Source organism: Pangasianodon hypophthalmus, chromosome 8, assembly GCF_027358585.1.
Source record: "Pangasianodon hypophthalmus isolate fPanHyp1 chromosome 8, fPanHyp1.pri, whole genome shotgun sequence".
NCBI lineage: Eukaryota > Metazoa > Chordata > Actinopteri > Siluriformes > Pangasiidae > Pangasianodon > Pangasianodon hypophthalmus.
The window spans coordinates 29,398,484-29,424,717 of record NC_069717.1 but is presented as its reverse complement, the minus strand read 5'-3'; the positions used below and the strand labels follow the sequence as shown (position 1 = coordinate 29,424,717).

Here is a 26,234-nt window from a genome sequence, read left to right as displayed (position 1 = left end):
GAGGAAGCAGGAAGAGGAAGTGGTTTGCACACTGGAAAAGGAAGCGTAGATGAAAAAGGAAGTGTATGGACGCAGGTATAGGAAGCAGATAGGAGAGAGGAAGAGGAAGGAGATGGAAAAGAGAAAGTGGAAACAGGTTGGACGCAGGAAGAGGAAATGATTGGATACAGGAAGAACAAGGTTTGGTCAATGGAGGAATTGTGGAAGTAGGATGAGGAAAGGGTTTGGACACAGAAAGATTAAGTATGAAGACGAATCAGTTTGCACAGCGGAAGAGGAAGTAGTTTGGACACAGCAAGAAGAAGCAGGAAGAGGAAGAGGAAGTAGTTTGGACACAGGAAGAAGAAGCAGGAAGAGGAAGTAGTTTGGAGATAAGATGAAGAAAGAGGAAGTAGTTTGGACACAGGAAGAAGAAGCAGGAAGAGGAAGTAGTTTGGACACAACGTCATAAGTCTGGTGATTGGATGAGGAAGAAATTTCAACACTGAAAAAGTGAATATGTTTAAGTTTTCCCCTTTACTGTTCTGTATCCAAACTATTTATTATTCCAGTGTTCTCTTCCTCTGTGTCAAAATTCCTTTCCTGGTCCAAACCACTTCCTGTGTCCACACTGCTTCCTCTTCCTGGTTTGTAGTGTTCTGTAGTCTGTATGCAGTGTATCTTGTGGTGGCAGTTTTACTGCTCCGTGCAGGAGCTTTGTTACTCATTAAAAGACGTCTTGGTTCTAAAAATAGGCCTCGGCTCTCAGGATGGTGGTTTCAGCTCGTCTGAGGAGCTTCATAACGGAACGCTGCGTGTCCTCATTTCCACCAGCGTCCACTAATGAGGACGAGGAGATGAGAGGAAATCTTCCTTCTCCAGCCGAACGCTTTTGAAGCCATCTGCAGAACGTCTTCACTTTTCACTGCTCCTCAATAATTGATTAGCGTGGAGAAAGACCTCTGCAGTGTTTGTGTGTGTGTGTGTGTGTTTGTGTGTGTGAGTTTTGTAGTGAAACTAAAAGGGTGTGTGTGTGTGTGTGTGTGTGCGTTTTGTAGTGAAACTAAAAGGGTGTGTGTGTGTGTGTGTGTGTGTGTGTGTGTTTTGTAGTGAAACTAAAAGGGTGTGTGTGTGTGTGTGTGTGTGTGTGTGTGTGTGTGTGTGTGTAACTAGAGCATCCCGTCCAGCTGAAACGCAGTAAGATAAACCCTATCATGTTGCGCTTACTCAACACGTTTCATGTTTACCTTATCTTCCCTCTGTCGGATACACAACATCCACCATGTTCTCTCTCTCTCTCTCTCTCTCTCTCTCTCTCTCTGTGTGTGTGTGTGTGTGTGTGTGTGTGCAATACACACTAAGCAACCTCCCCTGGTCTTTTTGTGCAGTTTGTGTGACTGTCATATCAAGGTCACCTCATTTCACTCATATTTTAACTGTGATGTCCGGCCAAATCTGGCTCCAAGCTGGAGCAAGGATGTCTGGACGTGTGTGTGTGTGTGTGAGTGTGTGTGAGTGTGTGTGTGTGTGTTTTTCACTACACGCCAAACAGCTTCACATATCCGAGTCGTGATTCCCTCAGCAGCAGAGGAAGGAAGAGCTTCTGAAATGTGTAATCCGTCTCACAGCCAAAGCAGACGTCTTCATTATTTTCATCAGACACCAAAAATCTGTTCATCGAGTCTGTTAACGATTTCAGCCAATCAGAACGCAGCGTTCGAGGGTTAATTCATTTAATTAGACTTGCGTTAACGTGATAATGCCGTCCTCGTTGATTTGGGATGCATCACTTTGTCATCCGTCAACCGTTTTTCTTAGGACAGAGAAGTGAAAGTTTAACCTCCAAACACACAGCATCATTTATTACATGTAACAGACACATCATACTTTTTATCCGTTTATGGTTACATTTAACATAGTGGAATGTCTGTGAAACAAGTTAGTTCTTGTTTTCACTTACGTTATAGCAGCTCTCTTCAAGTTAGTAAGACAAAATATTAAAACGCAGCTTGTTGTGTAACCGAGAAACCGCAAAGAAGCGTAAACTCGGAAAACATAAAGTTACAGCTTTACCTCTGACTGTTACAAAGACTGTTACCACTGACAACGCACTGACGCTGGAGACTCCTTCCATTAATGTTAAACATAAAACTTCACCATAAAGATTTTTTAATCCGTTTATGTGGAGCGTCTTCTATACAAGACCCTTTGAACGAGCTGTTACTATAGAAACGATAACATATTAGAACGAGCGCATTAATATAAGCTGATTAATCAGTACCTTCTGACCAATCAGAAGCCAGAGTTCAGCTGTGGTATAAAAGAATATTGTCCTCTGAGATTACGATGTCCTCGAGGTTTTAATAAACAAAAATGTACAGTTGATGTGAATAATGTAAAGTGTTAAAGTTCGTGCTGTTTAGGTTTTTCGTGAAACGTTCTTGTGCTTTCACTCACTAGCGATTAGCAACATCAGCCGTGTGATTACTGAGCATTACGTATACACAAGCTTTATTCGAAATTAGCCCCGCCCACTTTGCACTGAAAGGGCGAAGCAAACGTACTGGAGACTAACAAACAAACAAACAAACAAAATAACAAACAGCATAGAAAGCAGTCAGGGATTTCACCTTCGCCTGAGTCTCGAAGCAGTTTGGTTTGATACGTGAAATTTTATTGGCTTTATTTAGAGAAGATGTTCTGTCCTCTTTGAGAAGTTCTTGAATATGAGGTGGAACATGCTGTTATTCCAGCTGAGGTCATGTTAGTGTCTTTTTTTTCATTTCTTGTTTTGATCATATGCTAACCTTAAGTAAAACTAAACAAACAAACAAAACCCAATGAAACAAACAAAAAAAACCACAACTGACCCAAAAAAGAGTCACATTTCAATCATGGACAAATAATTCATGAAGTTACACAAGTTATAAATGAATTATCACTTTAATATAATGAAAAAAGGACATTTTGTTCTTTTCAATATACGTTCAGTTCTGCAAAGCAAGCGTTTTATCTCACTCCATTGCCGTGGCAACGGAAAACATGGAACTTCCTGCGAAACTATTCCTCGGTACACGCTGCGTCGACTCGGTGCTGCCGAATGGAGCATTAGCTTACATCAGTGAAACACGTACATATGCTTGAGACATCTAGATGAACCCTTTTGGTAATCGTTCTGCATTTTTTTTTGTTTTTTTGACAGTTTTCTGAATATTTATATTTACACAAACGTTAATTGCTTCATTTCCTTTCGTTATGATGCATACTGATCTGTGTTTATTCTGTATTGTTACCCAGCGTCCTTTGCGTCTCTGGCGTGAGTCCCTTCGAACGTGAACTATGACAAAAAAAATAAGGCCACGTAATAGATTGCACATAACTGGATAAACACAACGAGATTATTTCTTTTTGTAGAAATGTTATATGACATGACACGAAAGCAGTTTGTGCAGTTTGTAACTCGCGTGGTTGGAAATTCGTTTCCCAGTTGCATTTGTGCGCAAGCTTTTCTTCCACGATACATGAAATAATTTCAATTGACGACAACATCCCCGAACTTTTTTCAGCAGGCAAAAGTCTTAGGCGCTACAGTTCTCACGTTTTCACGTCCTTTGGTGTCGGTATTGTGACAATGACCAAACTTATGAAATTGTGTCCAAACTACTTCCTCTTCCTGCGGAAATCCAGATGAATCCTGTCCGAACATGCAGCGTTCAATACCCTTACACGCTCCTTTCTGCTCCCTTCAATCACCCCGGAATAAGAATTATAATAATAACAATGTTCACCGCAATCATTGTTCCTGACTTGAAGACTTTCACATTATAATTATGTACAATTTAAAAGAAGAAAATCATATTTCAAAGGATAAAATTATACATGTGGGCGGCCCATTAGCATCACAAGCCCACTTCAAACTGGAACGATTTCTTTAAATGGTCACTCCTCTCAATTAGTTAGTACTTTTTCATCTTTCTTTTCTTTTCCTTGAGTCGAATCTGTCAGGAAAGCGCATAACAGAACTGAGAAAGCTGTCAGCGACGACATGCTCTCACATCGTGTCAGCAGGATACAGACTTATACTTCAAACAATTCACATGGAAAAAAGCGCCATGATGAAGGTAATTACTCCCGACTGACAAAAAGTGAGTGACAAAAGAGAAAAAAAGAATCAAAGCACAATCTAAAAGCACCTCTCAGAAAAAGGGAATGGCAAAAACGCTAAGAAGGATGGAACATTACGAATATGAATAGATTATTCCAAAGGTTCAGGGTTTAACAGCTTGATGAAACTCCAGTTCTTTCAAAGATGGTGGAGTCTGAAGTTGCACGAACAGGCCGGGAGCTGAAGAATCCAGGGTGTGAGCGCACACAGTTTTTCTCCAAGATGGTACAGTCCAGGTGTAAACACAATATCTGCCCCAGTTTCTCTCATGGATAGTGAATTCCAGGGAATTTTTGAGACCCAGTGCTTCTCCAAAAAATGATGGAGTCAAAATCATGGGATGACTCCATTTTCCCCCAAAGATGGCCAGTTGAAGAAGATTGCACAGCCATGATCAAAAATGGTGGATGTAAAAAAGATTTTGTAACCCTAGGCTTTCTTGAAGATGGTACAATCCAGTGTTGGAGGTAGGTTCCAAAGCAGTGATGTCTTTCTCAAAGATGGCGGCTTTCTGGGTCGGGACAGACTCATGTTTTCCACGGAATATGGTGATGTCCAGGATGGAAGGGGTTAAGGTCATTTTGAAACTCTGGTTTTCTGGAAAGACAATGCGTTCCAGACAATAATGTGGACTCTATTCCTTAAAGATGTTTTCAAGGTCAGGACAGACACCTATTTCCTCCGAATGGTTGAATCTGGGTGTAAAAGCATGACTGCACCCCATGTTTCTCAAAATGGATGTGTTCATGCATTATATGACCCCAGTTTTTATGAAGATGGTATGATCCAGGGTTGAGGTAGGGTGAAAAACAATGATGGGGATGTGTTACTCAAAGATGGTACCTTTCAGTGTGAAGATAGACCCCTATTTTTCCTCAGAATGGTGAAACTATGATAGAACTGAATGCTTCTCGAAGACGGTAGGTTCAAAATCTTCTGATGGCTCCATTGTTCCATGTTTGAAGAAGTTTGCGAGGCCTTGATGTAACCTCAAAGATGGTGGTGCACAGAGGCAGAACAGAGCCCTGTTTTTCTCAGAATGGTGGAATCCAGGTGGGGTCCAGGATGGAATAAGGGCTTATTTTGAAACCCCAGCTGTTACTGAAGATGGTGTGATTCAGGGTGGAGGTAGAGTGCAAATCAACGATGAAAACATGTTCCTCAAAAATGGTGGTTTCAGGGTCCCTTATTTTTCCAGATATAAAGGCATGACAGCACCCTGTGTTCCTTGAAGGTGCTTTTCAGGGTCAAGATAGACCCTTATTTTTCTCAGAATAGTGGAATCCGTGTGTAATAGCATGGAAGCGACACATTTCTCAAAGTTAATCCAAGGTTTGGTCAAATGGTGGGGTCCAGACGGGACGCTGTACAGATTTACCAAAAATAAAAGCAAGGGAGATTTTGTAGTCAGTTCATCCCACTTAAAATCGAGACGAATTCATCACTGTCACCTTCCTCTATCATCTATCAACGACTTTTCTCTTATTGTTCTGTTCCGCACTCGTCTCAGATAGGTATGCACTTTACAATTCTCTCACGCCTTGTTTTTGTTTTGTTTATCTTTTTTGGTAAGAAATAACGTTGCAGTATACAGAGGACAGACAGACAAGCGAAGTGATTCTGTATTTTGGTTGAGGGTCCAGTAAAGTCCCTCAGGTTTAAGACCTCAGGTAGAGTTGAAGTTCAGAGGGCAATGTTTCCTAAAGCGAAGACCAGCGAGAGCATCCAGGCCTCGGTGCAGAGCTTCAGGCCAGCGCTCCAGTTTGAGGGATTCCACTCAGGGTTCTCGTCAGGTCCTATAATGTCCTTCAAGAGAGAAAAGTCAGAATTAGCAAAAATAAAAAAGGGTTTGGATCAGTCCACCTAACTATTCGTCTAAACCCACTACCATGAACTGATCTTCAAACTTTCAAAAGAAGTTCTAAAAAAAATAACCACTATTACATAACAAGCTACATAGCTATCACTTCAAATGTTATTAGTTAAATCTGATCAGCTAATCGCAGAATTGCGGTTATGACATCACAACTATCCTGAAGTTAGTTTTCTTGCTAGCATGTTAGTTTAGTTACATTTGTAGTTACAAGTTGTAAACATACTTTATTAATTTTATATATAACATAAAAAAGTTGACTCAATCTGAAAGCTATTCTAAACAAAATAACTATTAATAAATCTGAATGTACACGCCTAAGCATTCAGTTAAATGTTCCATTACACATTTTCTCCAATCTAAAACAATTATTTACCTCGTCTTCGTCACAGATGAAGCCTTTCGCGGTGCTGCACTTCGGTTCAGTTTCCTGAATAATGAAGGACAAGAAGAGAAAATCAACCAGAAGCTAAGTTTACGAACTGTTTGCCATGTTTACTAACTCGTTTCACTACTTTCACTAGGCAAACTTGTTTTGTGTAAACTGCTAGCTTTGTTATATAATGCTAACTATTTTATAATTGCATTGAATTTTTTGATTAAATCTTAAATTAGTATCCTTATTGCAACATGAGCTAGTTTTCTATTAATACAAGCTAGTCATATTTTAAACACCAAATATAAAAGTACACGCTCGATACAATCCTTACGACACACTTCTGAAGTGTCTGGTGCATCCTGCGTCTCTTCTGGATAATAAAACGGAATAAAATTTTAATTTCCGTCGCTCCAGTGGTGAAGAACGGAGATACGTGGTCTTACCTACTCCAACAAAGCACTTTTCAATTAGACGTGTCCTACACTGGTGGGTTTTTTCAGCCAGCGCTGTTGTACATCACACGTGAGTCACGCTGACATTTGCAGTACGACCACTGAGGCTTAGTGAAGATCATTGTCTCTACACACCTTAAAATAGAGCATACGCTGAGCGAGTGTCGTGCTTCAACACCGCTAATTAGCTCTTTCTCTGCTTGCTTTGATAAAATCCTCACGCCTGAGCGAATTAAATAAAACCCCGAGAAGAGAGATTACAAAGTAGCATCCTCCATCTGACAGAAATGAATCTCGTTAACGTTAAACAAACAACAACAAAAGGAAATCCTATTATATTAGTTATCTTGCTAGCAAGCTTCGTAACTGTTTTTATTAATGCTTTTATCTGACGCTTGCTTGTATGATGTCACTATGAGCCTTTCTCTTCACTCTGGTGCGCTGCTCAGCGTAAACACATACACAACAATATAGTTTACCCGATGTTAGCATGCTAGCTGACTTGCACAATAAAAGCCAGACTAATGTTAGAAATAAGATGCAATAAATGACAATAATTACGCAATAAAATAGTCTAAAACATTAGCTAACTTTGCTACTTATGCAGCATCATGTTAACATTTATAACAAGAATTTTTTGTGCAAACTGGCTAGCGTAGTTAATAATGCTAACAATTTCACTGAAAACTTTCTTTTTTTCACATATATTTTAATCAGTTTTTAACACATGAATGCTAACTCATCTCTTTGGTTAAATTTGAAGCTGCCAAATTATTAACCTTTTGTGTTTTGTGATTGGTCGATCTAATTTAACTGAAGCTCCGCCCCTAATGACCAGGATGTTTTTATCCTCTTGCTTTTAGTTACTCTTTTGGATTTAAACTCTAAAATAAAATGCCCAGCCTGCTGATGTTATTTTTTTTTTCTGTTATTGCTAACTCTATTGTTCTATAAACGTCAATTTAATGTCTCAGAATGGATCTTAAGTGGATTTTCTGTAATGCGCTCTCAGCTCTGAAAATCATCTGTCCATCCATCACAATCTGTCTCTTGTCTTATCTTTGGCTTATTAAATGTTAGACAATGGGAGCCATTAGAGCAGCGATGCCCAGATAATGTCAGCGCTTTATGTAAGAGCTGTTAAAGACACGTTCACTCCGCTAGCTGACAGGAAGTGACATCTGTCAGATGGGATTGCAGAATGGTTTACGATGGCAGGGATTTAATAACGCACAGGGGAGGGCGAGACGAGCGTTCGTTTTCTACATACACGCACGTCATTCTCACAGCACAGCGTGTCATTGGTAAATATTGTGTTTGTAAACACTGCAGCTTCAGTTCGGCAGATCGGACGGACGGACGCTGATTGAATGTTAATGAATTAGATGCAGTGAAGCGTGTTACGTGCTCTTGACATCTCCGCTAATTCCATCGTAGTCTCACGTTGTCTTTCTTTCACCCAAACACACATTAGCACGTGTGTAAGCCTGTTGTATTCTTCACACTCAGCTGAACGCGTTTCCAGCACTGGCGGCATGTGAACGACTCAGCGAGGAAGATTTTAGCTCGTGTTGGCGGATAACGTTCAGAGATCACTTAATGAGAAATCTTCAACAGGGTTACACTGTGTCTTGAGAAGAGCACATGATGATAAAGTTCCATAGCTTGTAGCCGAAGACAAGACATTCCACAGTGTCCTGGGAGCCATGATTTCATTCTGTATGCTGACATATTTCCTTCTGAAACAGGAAGTGACGCATTAAAGTGCTTGACTGCTTTACGCCAAACAGCCAACTTATACAAACTTCACCCTCTTCCGAAAGGTTGGAAAAGGGAGTAGAGTGCAGGAATACACACAGCCAAAAACACACAGACTAACCATGTTTAATGCTAACGAGCTGCTGCTGTAGAGCAAGACACGCCCCCCCGGGGGCGGGGTAGATATGTTTTAGAGAGCATTTAATTGGATGAAGACGAGAGTAGTCCAGGATGAGTCATCATGACATTTTAAATACTTTCTCGGAAGTGCTGAACTATAAAATTAAAATTTCCTAAACTATTTTTGGGGTTCATAACACTGAAGTACAGGTACAAAAGCAAACAGCAAAGAATTGGGTAGAAACAGCATTTTTTTTTATTTCAGGGACGCTTTAGAAGGCATGATGGTGTTATGTTTAAGAATATTATGACTTGAAGTCCTCGCAGTGAGACAATAAAGTTGTAATGATACACTTCCAGGCTGTGATGTGTTCGCAAGGAGGCAAGATGTCAAAAGAAACGCCTGAAGGAAACGTCACTTAGAGATTTCTGTCAAAAGGAAGATGAGAGCCAGAAGCATGATCAGTTTTTTTTATGTTACTCTCTGTTTTTTCGAATCCGAGCAGGACTGGGAGAGACTTAGGAGACTCTGTGTTGAGCTGAATCCTCGATGCGCAACTGACAGGCTTTTGAATTGCAGCAAGAAATTTAAAAAATGGCTGTGCTCGGCTCCCTCCAGGCTATCTCTAATTATAAACTTCCTGCATGAATGCTTCTTCTGTCCTGCGTTTGCTAATTACCATATCTGCCATAAATTGTGGGCCAGACACACAACCGCGGAGTCAATACTGGCATCTATCGCGCCGTCCCCCGAGGGTTGGCGAGAGGACACATTTTTCAGCAGTTTCCTGTTTGTATTGTTCTCCTATGCACTCGTTCTTTAACTCGTTTCTCTTTTAGACGCTAATTAGAGGCCCATCACCACTACAGGAGGGCTGTTTACCGACAGGTGAAGCAAACACCAGAGAAAAAAACGAGTGTGTTTTGTGTTTGTCTGGCTAAAATGCAGAAACAATGGACAAAATGTCAATTCATTCATTATCTGCGAGAGTCTGTTTTGCATTCGTGGCTTGATTAGTCCTCAAATTGTACATGCAACACTGACTGAATATGCCGTGTCACCAGGGAAATGCTTATCTAGTGTGTAAAAATGTTTTCTTTTTAATGAGATGCCATGTTTGTGTACAACAGTGCCATCAGGAAGCATTTGTAGAGTTCACCAGATTACATGATTATTATCTCCCTTCAAATGATTCTAATTGTTAGTTTAAAAGCATTTTCTTTTTATAGGCCAGCGAACAGTCTCCATTTTTCTCTGTACTCGACATAGTCTTGGTCTATAATCCTAATTTTAAAGAATAACAAGCATTTATTATGATCGACTGTTCCTGTTAAAGCAATCTCTCCCATCTAATTTGTTTATTCCATTGTTCCTGGCAACAGCTGGCAGTTTTCCACCATCGTACTCACTCCCTCCTTATTATCAGCTGGAAAAAAAGGAAAGCTTAGGACTTAGGACATAACCGGTTGCTAAGTTTATTTCTTTCAAGCGTTGCACATCGTTATTTCATGCACAAGTGAGGTTACAAAAAGTCAAGTCGCTTTGTCATGTGCATCCTCAGCCATTTGCATCACATGAGAAATGCAGAGAAATGCGACTATGACTAAATCAGAGCCAGAAAAATAAGATCATACCAAAGCATTAGGTGGATCAGTGACAATTTAAAGAAGGCAGCAAGGAGTAAAATAAGCATCTGGTTAGGTTCCAAAGCACATCACCTCAGCTGGGAATGGTGCCATCTTGGATAAACCAGGATTATATCTGTTTAAAACTGGCTCCCAGAATCTCAAGAGCTGAGCACTCACCTCATATTCAGGTTTGGTGACGTTGGCGTATGCAGTAGGGTTGGTGCGAGGGACGTTGGGGTTTGTTGATGCTGTTGTCTTTGGAACGTCCGTCCCAAACGCCTGAATAGCGTTACCTGTGGAAAGATGCAAAGGTATATTATAGGCTAGCTTACCCAGTTTTATCACTAATTGCCAGACAAGTCCAAATACTAGAGATGGAATCCACTTTTCTTTTCCAATAGCAATAATGATACAGAAAACTTGAATAATGGCCAATGCAATTCTGCTTTTCTCCTCGGACATGTTAGCAACTCCTACATGCGCTTTTCTAAATCATTAGCTATTGCTGTGGTTGTGGTAACGTATGTAGCTCATGTAACTATCTTTACATTACTTTACATTACATTGATATAAAGTTCATGCATTTTCATTATTCCTGTGCTAATTTAGAGGCTGGCTGCCATGCTGCCGTTACAGCAGAACATTGCAAGCCTTTCAAGCCCAGCTACTCACTGAAGTTATGCTAACTGTTATTAATGCATGACCTTCTTTATGTCACTTCTTTGTGTTATGTTGTGCTACCAGCAATTCTGTGGAATTTCAGGCTAGATTTGTGATCAGATTCATTCTTTCTTCCTGAAATATCCAGTCCAGCATTTTTAGCTGATATTGGTATCATCCCTACCCAGAACCCTCCTTTTTAGCATCCTGTGTTCCTTGAGTTCCTGCTCTGGCTCCTTCGATTCCACCCACTGATCATAGACAAAAGAGCAATAAATCTGGTAATTGAAGGTGATTGTAATATTTAAAAGTCAACAAACTGGACAGAATATGTTTCTCAACATGTCTGAGCTTATTCATCAAATCTGCTGAATGGTAGGAAATTCCCGGGCACAAATCCATTGGTGTGTCTTTCACAGACTTTCACAGACAACAAAGACAGACTTTATTGTCATATATAAAAGTACAATAGAGTGAAATTCCTGCCTCTGTATATCACAACTTGTTAGGAAGCCAGGGTCAGAGTGCAGGGTCAACCATGATACATTGCCCCTGGAGGAATTGTGGGGCAAGCGCCTTGGTGCCAAGTGCCAAGGGTACAACAGTGTATCTGTGGTAGTCCTGGGACTTACACTCACCATCTTTTCATCACTACATTTGAACTTTAACCACTGAGTCATCTCTAACAAGGATCTGATCAATAAACCTGGTTTCTTGCAAAGGCATCCATTATTGTCACATAGAAAAATACAGTAGAGTGAAATTCCTTCCTTCGCATACCCCAACTTATTAGCAAGCCAGGGTCAGAGCGCAGGGTTATAACCTCCGAGTCATCCTATACAAGGATCTGATTTATAGATCTGGTTCCTTTCATAGACAGAAAGACTTTATTGTTACATTGTCAAGTACAGTACAGTGTAATTCTTTTCACATATCCCAACGTGTTAGGAAGCCAGGGTCAGAGCACAGGGTCAGCCACGATATGGTGCCTCTGGAGCAGGATAAAGGTTAAGCGCCTTGTTCAAAATCCCAAGAGTGGTTCTTTGGTAGTCTTGAGATTTAAACTTGCAAATTCTGATCAGTATCTTTGAACATTAACTTGAACAAGAATCTGGTCTATAGATCTGTTTTCTTTCATAGACAGCAAATGCAGCCTTTCACATTTACCAGTAGAGTAGAGTGAAATTATTTTCTTTGCATATACTTGTTAAATTTGCTAAAACGCTGGGGTCAGAGCACAGGATCTGCCATGGTACAGCACCTCTTGCACAGTTTAAGGGTTAAGAGCTTTGATCAAGATCCCAGTAGTGGGAGGTTGGTGGTGGTACTGGGATTCAAACTCACAACCCTAATCTTGGCCAAGCTATACATCAAATTAATGGAAGACGTGAATATGATTGGGAAACATCTTTGTTAGAAAGACCAAGCCGTTGGTCTTCAATCAGATGCTATCGTGCTCATATGCAGATCATAAGTTGTAAGGTTTTGCTAAACAGAACAGCTTTTTGTACCAATGATGCACCAAGTTCATCCATTTTACAACAAAATTTGTCATGCTGCGTAACACTGTCCAGACTGGGAGCAGCACAATGGCCCCTAACAGAGCAACACTGCCTGAAGCAGCTGGGTTTATCTGAGGTGGCCTTGTCCACAGTGGTGGCCTTGTTCATCCTCAAGAGACCACAAACTCTACTTTTTAGGCTGCACAAAAGTGAGTGGATATTGATGTTTGAAGGAAACTCACATGATCAGTGTTGGTTATTCATTCCCAACACTTCCTAGCTAGATGTTTATAAGATACCTCCTGCTTTACACCAGGTCTTGTTCTGGGTCAAGCTCCTGATCACTATTAGACTCATTATTAGGATATATAGGAGTATATACTTTATGTTCTAGCATTTATATCATTTTTTGATTAAAAGAAAATTAACATAAACATAAGATGAAGCTAACTCTCCTGTGGTGTCAAATCTGAGCCAAATATTCTTTCTTTCATCTGATCTTAGATTTTTATATTAATATTTTTAGATAATTATAAACTGTCTGGAAGTAGCTGATTTGATGTTAAAATTTTGTACTTAATCTTTAAAATTGTAAAATGTTCATTTTTTACAGATATTTAACATTTTTTTCTCTTTTCAGTCTTAAATACTTTTATTTACTTTTTTATAAATATAATGTTATTTTTAAATATATACAATTAAGCAAATTTTTTTGTATTCATAAAATAAAGTTGCAGGAAAGTTTTTTTTTCATTATTTTTTTTAAAGATGCAGCATTATCATATTGCAGGGAAATCACTATGTGATACCTACCGTATATTGTAGAGATGTGATATGATTTTTTTTTGTGTGATATAGCTCACCACTTACTGGCAACCCTGCTGTCAATGTGTTGTTGTTCCTGGATATTGTTTATAGCTCTGTCTGTCTCACTCTGTTAGCTCGCTGTTTGACCCCTGAAATTAACATTAGCTCAGATTTCTCCTAACGAACACACTCTGAGTACACACTCGTGTCCTGCTCCTCACTTCTAAACCGCCATGAGCCATTATTCTTTCGTACCATTACAGCAGCAAGGTCCAACAGGAATATCCGACTGTCAGCCGAGGAACATAATTATCCCCTGTGTGGCTACAACAACAACTTCACTGGTCAGTTGGTGAAGTCAGGAGGGATGTGTAACACTTCCAGCTCTTTTAACAGAGTTCTAGCACAAAATGGATGCATTTATTCTACGTCTGAGGGTTTAACCAACCAACCAATTTTTTTTATTTTTGTAACGTCCTATTAAATTCAGGCCCCGCCCACACATTTACAGATACATATCTTTCATTTTCTCAGTGTTTTGGTCACCCATCCACTTGAATATGGCAATTTCAGTCATAGAAAATGAAGCTTTTTGAAAAGAAAAGGGAAAATATTACAGCATGAATGTGTGTTTTGCACGTTATGAATATGCTAGGATTCTGTTTATCATAGCTCCTGATCACGTTGTTACTTTATGTCCTGTAATTTATTATATGATAACATGATTGCAGTTTAATTTCACTTCGTGCAGTGAATCCACCGCTCTGGTGCTACAAACCACACTGTAAACGCAGATTTTGGATAAGACTCAGGCGAACTAGCAGCTGGTGGGACGATATCCAATCAGATGCTGCTGTGACTGAAGGGTGGTGTGAGAATTTTTGTTACTAGGTTAGCATTCGCTTGCTAGGTTAGGTTTCACTGGACTGGTAATCTTTCTTTCGCTAGCTTGTCTTTAACTTGAACGATTAGCTTTTTGTTTCACCTTCAAACTCTGGGAGGCGGAGCCTGTGGTGTAGAGTGACACCAAACTGATCGAAAATCTAAAATCAAAATACTAATTCTGGTTCTGGAAAGGGTTCTTTAATAAAGCGGAACGGTTCTTGATGTGGTTCTTACGCAGGCAGGTGTTCTCTCTGAAGTCCCTCAGGAACTTCTCACACTCTTCCTCCTGGTTTCCGCTGTTCTTGCAGCTACACCACGGAGAGATGGAGAAGTCCGTGTGATTAGCGTCCTCATAGTTAGGAGTCATGTCCGTCCCTTTGGGAGGAACAGAAAAAAAAACACAGATGTCAGTAAGATCATCATTTATGTCAAGCAATGTCTGCCTGTCTCACTGTCTGTCTTACTGTCTCACTGTCTGCCTGTCTCACTGTCTGTCTTACTGTCTCACTGTCTACCTGTCTCACTGTCTGTCTTACTGTCTCACTGTCTACCTGTCTCACTGTCTGTCTTACTGTCTCACTGTCTGTCTTACTGTCTCACTTGTCTCACTGTCCCACTGTCTGTCTTACTGTCTCACTGTCTGTCTTACTGTCTCACTGTCTCCCTGTCTCACTGTCTGTCTTACTGTCTCATTGTCTGTCTTACTGTCTCACTGTCTCCCTGTCTCACTGTCTGTCTTACTGTCTCACTGTCTCCCTGTCTCACTGTCTGTCTTACTGTCTCACTGTCTGTCTTACTGTCTCACTGTCTGTCTATCTATCTACCTCACAGTCTCTCTGAGTCACTGTCAGTCTGTCTCAGTATCTGTCTCACTGTCTCCCTGTCTCTCTGTCTGATGATATACCTGTCTTTCTGTTTGTCTGTCTCACTTTCCTTCTATCTCACGGTCTCTCTAGTGTCTCCTGTTGACCTTCACAGCAACAAACAAATACTGACGTCCTGTGAACAGCAGCTGTCTGTCTCACTGTGTGTCTGTCTCGCTGTGTGTCTGTCTCACTGTGTGTCTGTCTCGCTGTGTCTGTCTCGCTGTGTGTCTGTCTCGCTGTGTCTGTCTCACTGTGTGTCTGTCTCGCTGTGTGTCTGTCTCGCTGTGTGTCTGTCTCACTGTGTGTCTGTCTCGCTGTGTCTGTCTCGCTGTGTGTCTGTCTCGCTGTGTGTCTGTCTCACTGTGTGTCTGTCTGTCTCACCAATGAGGCCGGTGTAGGCAGTGAGACAGGCCTGGTAGTCGTCGTTTGGACAAGTGCTGATGGAGTCCTCACTCATCTGACAGTGTGTATGGAAATCCGCCAGCCTGGACCTAAAAAATAAAAAAACATACACATTCAAGAATGCTTTATAGGTTATGGATCAAGAGACGTGTGTGTGTGTGTGTGTGTGTGTGTGTGGGGGGGGGGGGGAGTGTCAGTGAACACTCTACTGTCTACAAATTACTGAGTTATTGTTCTCTCTCTCTCTCTCTGTTTCTCTGTCAGCATGTGGACACTGTGACGTCAGTGGGTTACAGAGGATGGGGTACATTCATTCTGCAGCCAGAGAGGACACGTCATCCCCCCTTCTCTCTCTCTCTCTCTCTCTCTCTCTCTCTCTCTCTCCCTCACACACACTCTCTTTCTCAAGTTCAAGTTCAAAGTGTGCTTTACTGGCTTGACTGGTTTAACAATGTTGCCAAAGCAAAATAATAAAAAAAATTATCTAGACAAACAGATGAATAAAGGAAAAGAAACCAATAATACAGTAATGAAACACTAAACATGAACAGACATTAACTGTATTAAACAGATGCATTACAGTGACTCATGAACATGACCAAAACGATTCACCGATTCACACACTGATTTTGGCAATAACCGAAAGATTCACTGAATCAAACACTGGATTCACTGAGTGATGACTGAAAGACTGACAGATTCAAACCCTAATTCACTGAATGACAGAGGAGTGGATTTCACTAATAGCCAAAAGATTCTCGGATTCAAACTCTAATTGTCTGAATGTCATGATTAAAAGATTCACTGATTCACTGAGCGAGAGATAAACGAATCTTTATCATGACTGAAAGATTCAATGATTCAAACACCCACTCTCTGAACGAGAGACATGCGAATCTTTGTTGTGAAAAAATATTTCCTGACTCAAACACTGAATTCCTGAATGAGAAATGAATGACTCTCAGTCATGATTGAAAGACTCATTGATTCAAACAATAATTCACTGAGAGAGAGATGAGCGAATCTTGATCACGACCCAAAAGATTCACTGAATCAAGTGGCATGGATTGACACACACACTATTATAAATATGACTCACATAATTCACAGATGTTTAAAAAACACAGACATACAGACACAACTATATATTATATTTTTTGTATATAAATATAAAATATTTTTGCTCATGAAATTGATTCTTGTTATGTACAGAAGTGAAAGGAATGACTTGCTGAATCACCTTACTGACTCATTCAGAAGGTCTGAATCGTTCGTAAGTGAATCGTGTCTCATTCTTACCTGTGTTTAATTCCCATTTAGTCGTATTTGGAGCTCTAAAAAGGCATTAAGTATGACATAAAATAATTTTAAAAAACCAGAACAGGCCATGCCCACAAGCAACATCAGTGATGTGGAAAGTCTCTCAGGTATGTTGTTATATTCTGCAACGTGACCTTCACCAACGAAACCTTTCTAAAGATGAAAAGCAGTAATGAAAGTCTCTTTCTCTCTCTGGTGATCTGTTTTGGAGAAATGTCAAACAGTGCAGTACAGGTATTACTAACAGTCACCAATTTTCTGTCTCTCTCTTCAAACGGAGGTTAAAGCTTTCTTTTTCTGTCCACACACACACACACACACACACACACACACACGCTTACAGATGTAATCCATCATCAGGAAGTCGCCGAGCGCTCGCCGCCGTTTCTCCGTGTTAGTCCCACATTTCTGCATGCGGTTATTTTGTGAAACGTCTCAGGTGATCAGATTTCATAACAACTCATTGTGAGCTCCAGCTTAAACACGGTGTCCCTTCACGTCAGGGAAATTTCCCGCGCCTCGGGGGACGTTTTATAAAAGAGAAAAGGCTGCTGTCAGCAGTAATCAGGTCTCAGCCTTCCCTCACAGGACGAAGTGTTTCTCTCTCCTCGTCTGGTATTCGCTGATAAAATAAAACCCAAACGAACAGCAGAAATGAGCGCCGTGGTTTCGTCTCTTTCAGGTTCTTTCATTTTGACTAATGTTTGGGTTGAAATGATTTATAACTAATCGAATAAATGCAGCAGAATAAGCAATAAAGTGACAGAGTGCTGAGCGATATGCAAATGAGGTCTGTGACATCACAACCTGTTTTGTGTTTTTTTCCTTTTTAGGCTCTTGATGATTGTTATTAACATTTTGGATACAGCCTGTAGGTTATTATATACTATACACACACATACATGCACTGTATATTCAGCTCCATAAGTATTGGCACCCTCGATTACAAAAAGGTTATAAAATGCTCTTTCTGGTTAATTTGCATAATCTCATGTTGATCCCCCATGCTGCTGTGCAATATGCAAATTAGGTACTTGTGACATCACATGTTCTCTTTGTTTCCTTTTAAATTGTTGTTTTTAAAACTTTTCTAAAGCATTTGGCCTGCAGTGTGTAATATATTATTTATATGTACGTGTACATGAATATTCTGCTCCAAAAGTATTGGCACCCTTGATTTAAAAAAAATAAACTAATTGAACTACATTGAAACTAATATATAAGTGTCACAAGTATTGGCACCCTTAGAAATTCCCAGTACATTTGACCTTTAATAAGTATTTTACTTCCTGCTTCAGGAGGTAAAAAGTAAATAGACTTTAATTAAAGGTTGGGTTTCTCTCATTTAAAAAAAATTGTATCGACTTATCTTATTTTTAACAAGACATTTTTTTTCCTAACTTTTACCAAGGACACATTTGTGCCCCAAATACGTACGTTTGAAGGATGTTATACAAGTTGTGATGTCACAAGTACTTCATTTGCATATCAGTGCATATTCGAAAGCTTTGCTGCTTGTTTTAATTAATCAAAAATTTAATTATTACAAAGTCTCTTTCTAATTGCAAGCTACGAGAGGATTGTGTCTTTATTTTTCTCTTAGTCTGTGATGTGCATCCGTTCTAAAATCTCGGAGATAATCAGCATGATTTCAGCGTCTCTGAACTGTACGTCGGATATAACCTCTGGGAAATCCGCAGTGCTACGTGGCTGTGTTTCAAACCGAAGGCAGGCAATCAGAGCACTTTATCTCCCACAGAGCCAGGGATAATGATGAGAACTCACAAGCATGGTTCCAACCATTTTCCCCAACCGCAGATGTTTTCCACTTATATTTTTCCTCCAAAAAACTCTTCCAGAATTCTAACAGAGCGAGTGGGATTTGGATCTGTAACGTTTAACCCTTCAGTGGACTTTAGACAGACGGATCACGTCATCAACACGGCGGTGTGTGAGTGATAAACCCCTGAGTGTGCTGCTGCTACACTAAAATAATCAACAGTGAAGTGTGTGCTGAAGCGGACTTACTGTTTACTTTTATCCGCTTATAGTTACATTTAATGCTCTGTGAAACAAGTTAGTTCTTGTTCTCACTTATGTTATAGCAGCTATACATGCTCTCTCTCTCTCACACACACACACACACACACACACACACGCCGCCTCTCCACTGTATTGATTGTGTGTCGGATTTGTTTCTCTGTCTAACAGATCAGCCTCACACTGCTCACTGCTCAACCGCCTGTGACGAGTGTGTGTGTGTGTGTGTGTGAGAATACGTAAGAGCAAACCGAAGCCATCTCTTACACTATAACAGCCTGCAACTAACACCAACAGTGACAAAGTGTCTCATTAATTAACACTTTAACACCAATTAATGACTGCACTGTCCAATTAACACCTAAACTCTTTAATTAAAAGTGCTCTTAATTAATGACTACACTGTCCAATTAACACCTAAACTCTTTAATTAAAACACTGTTCTGTCAACACCGATGGTGATTAAATGCTTCTTTAACAAATTAGAATTAACACACACTACTGAATTAACACCAAGTGTTCAATTAACTGTATTTAAAATATAGATAACTGTAATTATTAACCTGTGATGTTTAATTAACACTGCATATTTAATTAACTCCTTAATTACCTGTAAATAACACCTGTTCAGTTAAGTGTGTAATTAAGACATGGGATTAACATCAGGTGTTTAATTAACTCTTTAATTTGCACATATAGTGTTAATGAAGTCTTTATTTAACTGTAATTAACACCTAGACGGTTCATTAAAGTATTTCACCTATAATGTTTTATTAACTCTTTAATTAACATTAAAGCTTTTTTAAATGAACACCTACACTGTACAATTACATATTTAATTAACATCTATAATATCTTATTAACACTTGGTGTTTAATTAATTCTTTAATTTAATGCAATTATCACCTTCACTGTGCAATTACGTATTTAATTAACACCTATAATGTTCAGTTAGCACTCAGTGTTTAATGAAACCTTAAATAACATTTTGAACTTTACACTTTTTCCGTCTACAGAAGACAGAAATCATCATTTTTCTCCCGATGCTTTGAGCTGATTCCGTTATCCGACACCCAGACTGGGAACGTCTCTCTCCCTAAACTCCAAACTCGGAGTCGGAAAAATCCATCAAACCGCTTCCAATTGCCACTTTGTTTTCCTCAAGAGCCCACAATTCTTCGAGTTTGAATTACATCATGTCGTAGTGCTGACTGGGAATTTCCTACATCCCAGGTCGGAATATTGACGCCAACTCTCGCTCGGAAAAAACGTACGCTCTCGGGAACGTAGCGCTGCTCCACTTCCCTGTGGAGAAAAAAGGTTTAAAACTTAATAAAACTTTATAAAAATGTTGCTGTTGATTTCATTTTCCTTCAGGTTAAATTTAAGATACAGAATTAAAACTCGTGTGGTGAAATTCAGATTTTCTGAGCACACAGGAGGGAACTGAAATGGATTTCTCCTGCTTGGAGGTCAAAAACCTAACCGTTTACGTGCAGCGTCCGCTGTCCAAGTCCCTGTTACCATAGAAACAATAAAGCCTTAATATTAATGTGGTGATGTGGAAGTTCTCAGCGTGGGAAACATTCGGGATTAAAATAATGGCAGTTTGCAGTCAGACTGAATCTAATTAAGCTTATCAAAAGATTCCTCTCTGTCCTGTGAGCGGCAGCCGAGGCGACGTCGTTCTGAATTCCCGCACGTCGAGCAGGAAGTGTGTGTTTATGTGAAGCGGTGTAGCTGCATCCATCAGCTAATGAAGCGGAACGCTCTCCACTTCTTATTGGTTTAGCATCTCTCTTTCTCTCTCTCTCTCTCTCTCTCTCTCTCACATTTAAGGTCATTTTACTTTTATGAGCTTTTTTTCCCTCTTTACCGAGATCTCATGTTTTGTTGCAGGAACAGGACTAAATGTTAATATTTGCATTTTAGAGGTTTAGAGAGAGAAAGCAGAGAGAAAGAAAGTGTGAGTGGGACATATACAGTATAACTGCTGTAATTTAGTGTAGAGTTGAAGAAAAGCTGGCTGGTGAGTGTTTGGGCTGAAAGCTCTCAGCAACGGAGAATAAAGTGCATTTTGTCTCTCATTGAGACTCTGCCATTATACCTGAGCGGACCGCTCGCTGCTCAAATTACAGCCTGTCTGCCCCCTACTGCCTCCTCAGGCCCTTTCAGACTCACACTTTACAAAAAAAGAAAGAAAAAAACACAGCTCTGCCGTTTAAAACACTATCATTTGGCTGGGCTGAGCAGGTCTGGAGTGCCGGTCCTCTTCTCTCCACACGTTATGGGAAATTAACGGCTCTCCATTACACTTTTTTCAGGATCGCTGGTAAAGTGAACACACACTTACACCAGGACTTTCCAAACTTTCTGTGAAAAGATCCCACACAGACGTTATGAGTTTTCTCTGATCCCCTTTTGGTTTCTCCTCCTGTCTAATTTACTGTTACGCTTCTAAATCCAGAGTCAGAAACCATTAGGATCATCCAAGCTTCTTCCCAAGGAGATACGTGATGGTGATACGTCAAGCTGAGATATTACCTCACTTCCTGTTTTCAGTAGCCCTACCAAATCAAGCTTGTTTGTTAACATCAGGTCATGTTGCTAACTGTGTGTATGTAAAAGCATTGCTGAGAAAAGAAGCCCTCACTTCCTGTTTGGTGACTTTGCCATCAAATTCGTTCGCGCCTAACGGACGCAGTGTCCCACATATCAAAAAAAAAAAATCAAGATGTTCAGGTTGGTCTCATGATGCTGTTATTTCAATTTTGTGCTGATTGGAGAAAATCTGTAGGTGAAGATGTAAAAAAATTCTAACTCGTGAAAGTCCATCATGGTGAGAATGGTATCTATCTGGAAATTTGGCACAGTGATGGAGGACAGTCTCACCTCCCTACTTTGCTCTGTTGGTGGCGCTAGAGCTCTTAAGTGGCGTACACCAAAACTGCTGTGCTGGTAGCTGAGAGTGTCCTCTATCATGGTGCCAAATTTCATTAATAATGCACAAAGCGTTCTGTGGGATGCCAAAGACTCCCATGTGGAAATATAATAATAATAATAATAATAATAATAATAATAATATGAAGAAGTATATGACGTGTACACAGTGCTCGACCCTAATAAATATTCCGGCGTGTCGGTATTCTTGACTTCTGTTGTTCCTCTCTCTGAGTCAGAGGCACTGGATGTTGGTGAGAAGCTCGCGGTGGTAGATGGACGGAGACATTTCTGTTTTTATTGCTGAACTCGTGCGCTAATGTGGCATGTCAGGACAAAAGACAAAAATATCACGTACATCCTTTATTTAATGCGAATTATGAATGCATAACGAATGTGATTCATTTCTAAATAGTACCTCTTTATCGTTAGAGCCATATTCGTAATATGAATGAATAGAATCAATAAATAAATAAATAAAACAAAAGAGCAGATTGGGAGGAAGACGATGCTCCATTTGTAAATACAGCGACTCACAGTTTGGGATATTAACAGTGTTTTAGGAAACGAAATGACAACGAGGAAAAGGAAGATACGTGCGCTGTTTCTTCACCACCTCCATCATTACAACTGACGCATCTAAATCTCTTACGTTCTTACGAATGTTGCTTAGCAACCGTTGCGTTTTCGCCATGACCTCTGTCGAGATTACTTCTGCACATACGTTGTGTTGGTAGCTCATTCGGTAAAAGGTCTCTGTAGACTGAGAGCTGTCACTGTGAGTGAATGCTGCTGCTGTAATCTTAAAGACTGTACAGTAAACGGATAAAAATAACAACGTGTCTCAGGCTGGGAATGCTAAGCTCAGTGACTCGGTGACGTAGCGATAGTGATCTGTAGCTATCGTTAGCGATGACGCAGTGCTTAGCATTACTCTGTATTTAACTCCAGGCGCGAAATAAATCAAATCCGTAATCGTGTCTCGTTTGTAGCGAAAGTAAACGCCCCCCGTCTCTTCCTGCCGAGTTGTCCATTACGGCGGTGTGTAAATAAATCCCTTCTCCGCGGGTTTAACCAGCGATGGTTTTGGGTCACTTCCCACCCTCGTCCCGCCGCACGCTGAGAAAATTCTGGAAGGTTATCAGATCCATGCTGGTACAGAGACACGGTGACCTGGAGATGAGCTCAGAGCTGGAACGGCTTCAGTCTGGACTTCAGAATCTCAAACTCGTCCAGTTCTACTGAGACTGAATCAGCTGTAATCACAGCTACGAGCGCTAACCTCATCCAATCCGAACCTTACACGTGGCTGTGGGTTTTAAATTCGAGGAGCCTGTGGGTGTGTCCTGCTTCTGTTTCCTGCTCTAACACACACCACGTTATATTGTTTACATCAACACTAATACTGACACTTGAGGAAAAAGCTAAAAAAGTCCACTGAATGACATTTTTGGTCATCGAAAACACATTTAAAAAAAAAAATGCGGAAGCAATGATGCTTTTCAGTCACGTGATCCAGATCGAAGCCCAGAATGTGTTTCAGTGTGAACTTTTTAAATTCATGTAATCATATCATTTTAAAGATTCCTTACTTCCAACACTGGCATGCAGTGGATCTCTTCTTCTGAGGCTCTGTTGACAATATTTCTGGCCCATAAATAAGCTCCACCCCTTTTCCTTAAAAAGCAATATTTCTAACACAGGAAGTGGGTTGTTCATGGGGTTAAAGCGGGACGGCTTGTCACGTTTTCTTTACGATAGCAGTTCAGCTTGCGGGCAGCAGAGGGCGCGAAACATCACACACAGCTCCTTTAAGACAAACGCAAACAAGATAAGTAAATATTATAATGTTTAATAAAATATCGTTGTTGTGCAAAATTTACATCTTCATTTCACCTCTGACTGTTACAAAGCGCTGACGCTGGAGACTCCTTCCATAAAAGTTCCATAAACTTCTCCTTACTTTCAGAAATCGATTTTTTAAAATCTGTTTATTATCAATGGAGCGTCCGCTCTACACGTCCCTGTGAACGAGCTGTTGCTATAGAAACCATAACGTATCAGAACGAGCGCATTAATATAAACCTGCGCTACTGTCAGAGCTGCTGTTATAGAAAACTAATCAACACCTGACGACCAATCACGGCTTCTTCTGCAGAGGAAACGCGACGCAGTGAGACACAGAGCCTCAGTGACACTGTTTTTTGGACGTGTTGCGAGTTCACGGTCATTTGTCCTTCAGCACAGCACTGAGAGAGAGAGAGGGAGAGAGGGAGAGAGAGAGAGGGAGGGAGAGAGAGAGGGAGAGAGAGAGAGAGAGAGAGAGGGAGAGAGGGAGAGAGAGAGAGGGAGGGAGAGAGAGAGAGAGAGAGAGAAAGACCTCTGTTCTTCTTTTTTCCCCTTCATTCTGGAGAACGAGGCGAATCCATCAATAGTTAATTGGAAGGGCTGTGTGTGAACATATGGTGTGGCCCCAGGCAGTGTGTGTGTGTGTGAGTGAGTGTGTGAGTGAGAGTGTGTGTGTGTGTGTGTGTGAGTGAGTGTGTGAGTGAGAGTGTGTGTGTGTGTGTGTGTGTGTGTATGTGTGTGTGTGTGTGTGCAGTAGCAGAGCCAACTCAGGAAAAGTTCAGAAACATGCCCGTGAGTCAGAACTCGATTGTGCAGCTGTTTAAACAGGACGAAAAAAAACAAAAAAAACCCAGAAATAACAGAAATGAAATTATTGAAAAACAAGAAAAGAAAATGAAAGTAAATGAAAGTAAAATGAAGTAAAATAGAAAGTAAAATATTGCATTAGTTTGAGGATGAACTGATCCTGTGAAATATATATTTTTTTAATAGAAAAAATACTTTATTAAATACTTTATTTTTTCTCTTTTTCCTTCTTTCTTTTTTCAGTTTGTCGTCTTCTTTATTTGTTTTTCCTTTTTTTGGTCCGTTTCCATTTCTTCCTGTTTTCTTCCTTCTCTCTCTTACTCCTTCACTCTCTTCTTTTGTTAAACTTTCTTCTTTTTTCTTTTTCTTTCTTTCTTTCTTTCTTTCTTATACTTCCTTTATATTCATGTACTTTGTACTTTTATTTCATTTCATCATTTCTTTTTTATCTTTAGTTTCTATAGATCTTATATCTATCTAATCTGTATCTATAGATTTTTTAAAAACATTTTTACTTACCAACTTTTTCTCCTTCTATCCTTCCTTCCTCCTTCCTTCCTTCCTTCCTTCATTCGTTCGTTCGTTCGTTCCTCCCTCCCTCCCTCCCTCCCTCCCTCCCTCCCTTCCTTCCTTCTATCCTTCATTCGTTCCTTCCTCCCTCCCTCCCTTCCTCCCTCCCTTTCTAAGGCCTTCCTTGTACTTTCTTACTTGTACTTTTCCCCTTTTGCTTTTCCTTTCATTAATTAGAACAGGAAGCAATGACCATAAAAGGAAAGCAGGAGACAAAATGGCCATTGCGCTCTGGCTGGAAGTCACATGACCTGTTCAGTCGTGTTCACACTCGGAGTAAGAGAAGAAGTGATTAGAGAATTAAAATGGACGCCTGTTGGATTGTTACTAGCGCAGCATGTCGCTAACACCACCACTGTTCATGCCTTATTTTAATTTGAGTTGTTGTCATGGTAACGGGGGGCGTCAGCTCCGTAACCAGCTGCAGTTAGACGGTAACGGAGTCGGATCTCTCTCAGCCTCAGCCCCGTTACAGCGCTGATGGGAACTCACACACACACACACACACACACACACACACACACCATCTGTCTCCGCCTCCGTGTTAAATAACAGAGCTGTGAATCATACGGATCGACTGAGAAACAGCGTGGATTAGTTTTTGTGATAAATGACGACGTAACGCTCGCGCTCTATTCCACAATTCTCCATCACACCGTGTGTGTGTGTGTGTGTGTGTGTGTGTTTAATTACTCACGCTGCTGCAGGACGAACTTTGTGAAAGTTTAATCTCACACACACACACACACACACACACACACACACACACACTAATATTTAAGCACAGTTAATAAATGTTGGTTATTATTTCGTGCTCTCAGTCTCATTAATAAATGTTTACATTTCAACTCTTTCTTTAAATGAACTGATGATAGTTTTACTTTATTATTTATTATTTATAACTTTCTTTCTTTCTAATTATTGAAGGTTTATATTTAATAACTGACTCTTACCTCATTAACTGCGTTATAAAACTGATCTTTCTGAACTTTAGATCTAAACAGATTTATTATATTTCACTAATATTTCTGACTGACACTGTTCCTGCTTTCACACACGTCTTTTCTCTCCTTCATTTTTTATTTCTTTCTTTTCTTACATACTACTTTTTAAACTAAGCTTTTTACTTAGAATCGTTCTTTCTTTTCCACTGACTTTATTATTCTGCTACTAATCTACTTACTTTTTCTCTTAACAAGTTTCTTTCTTTCTTCATTTCTTTCTTTCTTTCT

General features: G+C 40.1%; 1 protein-coding gene across 2 annotated transcripts in view; it reads right to left on the bottom strand.

The window, feature by feature from the left end:
- Positions 1 to 1,657: 1,657 nt before the first annotated feature.
- gfra2a (GDNF family receptor alpha 2a) overlaps positions 1,658 to 26,234 on the bottom strand; it is a 71,104-nt gene continuing 46,527 nt past the window's right edge. For both annotated transcript variants that reach the window (XM_034306928.2, XM_053236288.1), the window contains 5 exons: positions 15,457 to 15,566; positions 14,444 to 14,584; positions 10,533 to 10,648; positions 6,394 to 6,447; positions 1,658 to 5,950 (listed from right to left, as the gene is read on the bottom strand). In XM_034306928.2, coding sequence (XP_034162819.2) covers positions 5,828 to 5,950; positions 6,394 to 6,447; positions 10,533 to 10,648; positions 14,444 to 14,584; positions 15,457 to 15,566 — 544 coding nt within the window. In that variant the 3' untranslated portion in view covers positions 1,658 to 5,827. The remainder of the gene's footprint in view (positions 5,951 to 6,393; positions 6,448 to 10,532; positions 10,649 to 14,443; positions 14,585 to 15,456; positions 15,567 to 26,234) is intronic.